This window comes from Phalaenopsis equestris, unplaced genomic scaffold, assembly GCF_001263595.1.
Source record: "Phalaenopsis equestris unplaced genomic scaffold, ASM126359v1 Scaffold001217, whole genome shotgun sequence".
Taxonomy (NCBI): domain Eukaryota; kingdom Viridiplantae; phylum Streptophyta; class Magnoliopsida; order Asparagales; family Orchidaceae; genus Phalaenopsis; species Phalaenopsis equestris.
In genome coordinates this window covers 12,585-16,800 of record NW_018165656.1, presented here as the reverse complement: position 1 = coordinate 16,800, position 4,216 = coordinate 12,585, and the positions used below count along the sequence as shown (strand labels likewise).

General features: G+C 35.8%; 1 protein-coding gene across 1 annotated transcript in view; it reads right to left on the bottom strand.

Annotated features, from left to right (window-relative positions):
- Positions 1 to 4,216, bottom strand: part of LOC110033545 (tRNA(His) guanylyltransferase 1-like) — a 32,014-nt gene that overhangs the window by 15,486 nt on the left and 12,312 nt on the right. Inside the window, exon 3 of the mRNA XM_020737568.1 lies at positions 2,950 to 2,977. Within this exon, the coding sequence (XP_020593227.1) occupies positions 2,950 to 2,977 (28 nt within the window). The remainder of the gene's footprint in view (positions 1 to 2,949; positions 2,978 to 4,216) is intronic.

Below are 4,216 nucleotides of genomic sequence, written 5' to 3'. Positions count from 1 at the left end.
GCTCTTGAAGGTGGTGGCAATCACACATTCATAAAAAAAATTGGGGAAAAAATAGGAAGTCTGCTCTTATTCTCACAGAGGTCGAAATCAGTACTTTCGCGTCCTATTGGCATCTTGCTCTAGTAGGGAAATGGAAATTTCTTTATGGTCACCCAAAACTGGAGATCGAAACTGGAGAACGTTCGGAAAGAGTTTGGGGCTATGAAGCTATTGGGCAGTTGAAATATTGGTTTACTTGACGGTCTGCACATACTGATTCAGTTGTCTCATGATGTTGATTACACTCACATCTTTTCTCGGCAAGTATCAAGATCAACAACCGTTATATGAAAATTCTAAAGTGAACTATTGGTTTCGACCTAAAAACGGATTCCCCTATCATTCCAGTTTGGATAAAAATTTTCGGGGTTAAAACTACATTTGTTCAACTTGAAAATTCTCTACTCCTTAACAAATGCTTACGGTAAACCTCTCAGGGTTGATAATCCTATGTTTGTTGTCACCAAACCCTCCGTGGCTTATGCGTTAGTTGAGAGGGATATCACTCAACCAGCTCTGAATGAAGTATGAATTGGAACCACTCACAACGAGTATTGGCAAAAAGTTGAAATCGAACCACACCCTCCTTATTGCTCTCACTGTAATATGTTTAGCCACAGCTCTACTATTTGTTATCGTTTACATCCTCATCTAAGGCAGAATATCGCCAAAGAACAGCCACCTATTATCCCTATTGAGAAAATGCAACCCGACCTTCTTCCCAACACCGCAGTTCCTGAAGAAGAACAACATACTACAACTATAAATCCAGTTGTGTTTATACCACCCACTGTTATTGAACAAGATTCACTTACATGTCAAGACACACGTGAGTGCTCCTTTGATTCAATAACAGATCAGCCGGTACAATATGTAGTTGCTTCTAATGTTTAACAACCTGCACATAAATAAACCAAAATTGGGTTGCTCTCTAGCCACTTGATATTATGTATTTAGCATTTTTAGACTTTTTTTTATGTCTCTAATGTACTTTTCAATATTTCCTAGTTTTGGAACCACTAGTGGCTATGGTGTGGGCAGGGTGTTATGTTTGGGCCCTCCAACACATTGTATCTGTATCTTTATTTCTAGTTAATATATTAGCCTTTTTGGGCTTTCAAATCTCTATATATATATATATATATATATAATGTGTGTGTGTGTAAAAATTTCTCCCAAAAAATAAAAAACTTCTCTACAAAAGGCAATGACAGAGGCTAGACAAGAAGAGGAGGAGACATGTTGAGAATCTAAGGCAGCCTATGACGATGACAGAGACTATGAGGGGCTTATTCACAGCGGTGGCATTTTGAAAACTCCACCGGTTGTTTGAATATTGCGTTTTAGAGACGTTTTTAAAAATGTCGTTCACTAATTTCTATTAAACACGGATCGAGGGTAGAACATTTTGATCCGCATTTCGTTCGAGCAAAAGACATATCACGCCCTCGCTCTCTCTGCATAAGCGTATCACCCGACCCTCGTTATCTCGTTTGCTTCCTCCCGGAAGGAACTGTTGACCCCCTCGATATCTCCTCTCCTCTTGCACACTCGGAGATCGGGCGGAGCACGCCGCTTGCGCCGAAGGCGCATCCTATCTGCCCTACTGTTTGGCGTCTCTCTATTTCTTCTTGGTATTTTCCTTGTTCTTTTTTAAAATTTCTATATTTTTCCCCGCCCTCTGGCATGTAATCTATATCTGGAAGAGGAAAATTTTCTCTGTGATTCACTATTTGATCTTTGACTATATGGATTTTCCATGAGTAAGGTTCTATGCTTATTATTACGGAGGTTAGTGAGGAAGTCCATATAATGATATGCTTTAATTTTAAGATATTTAAGGTTTTTGTTGGCAAAGTTGGTAGCTGAAATAGATATTTATTATTATCATTTCTCTGATGGTGATCAAGGATTTAGCTTGCCTTGCATTCTTTTTTTCCTTCTTTCTTATGCATTCCTGGCATCTTACGATGCTGGTTTGTTTCGTAGGAGAGATGCTGCAGATAGCCCTTAAAACTGGAATGCTTTTAGTTTTATTGCAGAATGTATACTTTATTTTATGGTATTGACAATTTGGAATTGCATTATTTTTACCCTTTTTTTTTTCAGCTGCTAGAGAAATCTCTAAGCCAAATTGGCTTTTCTTGTTTTACTGTCTTACACATTCTAACTTTTATGGCAATTGGTAGAATGTGTTTTCTGAAAATTTTGCATTAGAAACACTTAAATATCCATTAGAGGTTGCTACTAATTTGATTATAGAATTGAGTAAATTTCTGGGTTGACTGCAAGATATATAGTAGAACGGGACTCGGTTTCATCCTCTTGTAAGAAGGATGGGGCATGAGTGGTTCAGGTCATATTATAATAAATGCTTGATTTTTTGTGCAGGTTTTCTTAGGGTGAAGAAAATAAGTTTTAAAAGCCATTTTTTTTTTTTTTCTTTCCATTGATGGTTATGTTTGTTTAAATGCCAAAAATTTTTTGTTTCTTCAAAAAACTCTCTTAGAAAGGACAAAGCCTCCTCGTTCGCTTACTAGAAGTAGAAAAGATTTTATATTGACCCATTAGTTTGTTTTCTCATATAAAGAGAATGCGTTCACTGTTTCTTAAATACAAAGGGGTGTTTTTATCACAATCTTTTTGGAAAATTGATATTCACTAAAGAAAGAAAATTATCACAATGGAGAAATTAGAGTTTCCAACACTTTTTTATTGAGTAAACGAACAAAGCAAGAATAGCCAGAGGATTCTCTGTATACTCCAACTTCTCTTTCTTTCATGGGTGAACAAATGGAATCTATGGGAAAGGTAAAACTTTTGTTTTCTTTTATATAACATTCTTTCAAATTCCAAATCCCCTTGTTTATAAGATTGAATTAATTGATACCATGATGAGATGGTGATTACATTGTGGCGTGGTTTTCTGTATAGACACCTATTATGCAGATGGATAAATTGATAAACCTATAGCCATAATCTGCTTTATAGACATCATATAATACTCTAAAATTTTTACTCCCACAATTTAAATATTTAATATTAATTATATTTTAAATTAGCAATCATATTTATAATAGTTTTAAAAAATTGAAGTTAAAAAATTTTCAACTTGTGTACTCTACATTTTCTTAATTGATTTTCAATTCACTCATTTTAAATTTGGAGATTTACATAACATTTAATTGTTATGTATTTCCTCTCTAGTACGTGTACTTCAATTTGAAAGATTTACATAACATGACTTTTTCTATATTAGGTTATGTTATTTTTTCTATTGTTGTTTTATTTTTCTATCAATACGAGTGCACTTTTTGATCCATATTCATTATGGCCACAAACAAAGAAGGGGCTATATCAGAAATGTGGGATAAGAATGTGACAAATATTTTCTGCAGTCTCTATATTAAGAAAATTAAACTTAGAAATAGACCTACTACTTACTTTAATAAAAAAACATGTCAGAATATTTCCAATAAGTTCAAAGAAATGACAAGGCGGGAGTACGATAGATTGAAATTCAAGAATAAGTGGGACAGCTAAAGGACTGGAAGTTATGGAAGAAAATTAAACGGGGATCGACAGAATTGGGTTGGGATCATGTCAAGCGTACCGTGGATGCATCAGAGGAATGGTGGACAAAAAAGTTAAAGGTAATAATTGTACCGCTGTGAACTCTTCAGTTAATTATCATTCATCCTTCTATTTTGTCTAATATGCCCCTCCCCCTCCCCCCTCCATGTTGCAGGCAGTACCAAGTGCAAAAAAATTTAAGATGTGCGAAATTGAGCCAGACTTAGCAGATGCATTGGATGTTATGTGCAAGGGAATTTTCACTACGGGTTAGCATGCGTTCAACCCCAGTGAGAAGGGGTTTGTTGGCATCTCAGTTAACTTAATACCCGATCATGTTATGGGTTCTGGTGAAGCCCCGAGCATAGAACCCGAGAGAGCTCAAGTCCACGTGCCAATCAAAGAGGCGCAGGATGGAAAAAATAAGGATTTTTTCGTGTAGAGCTCGATAAATAGACTGATACAAGTATTTGCAGCTCTGCAACCTGTTGAAAATGCAGTGGTTGATCCCAATGTTGATGATTTTATGACTGTTTTAGATGAAATTCCAGAAATTGTGGTTGATCCCGCTTTCTACTTAAAATGTGTTAAAGTCCTCGATGAT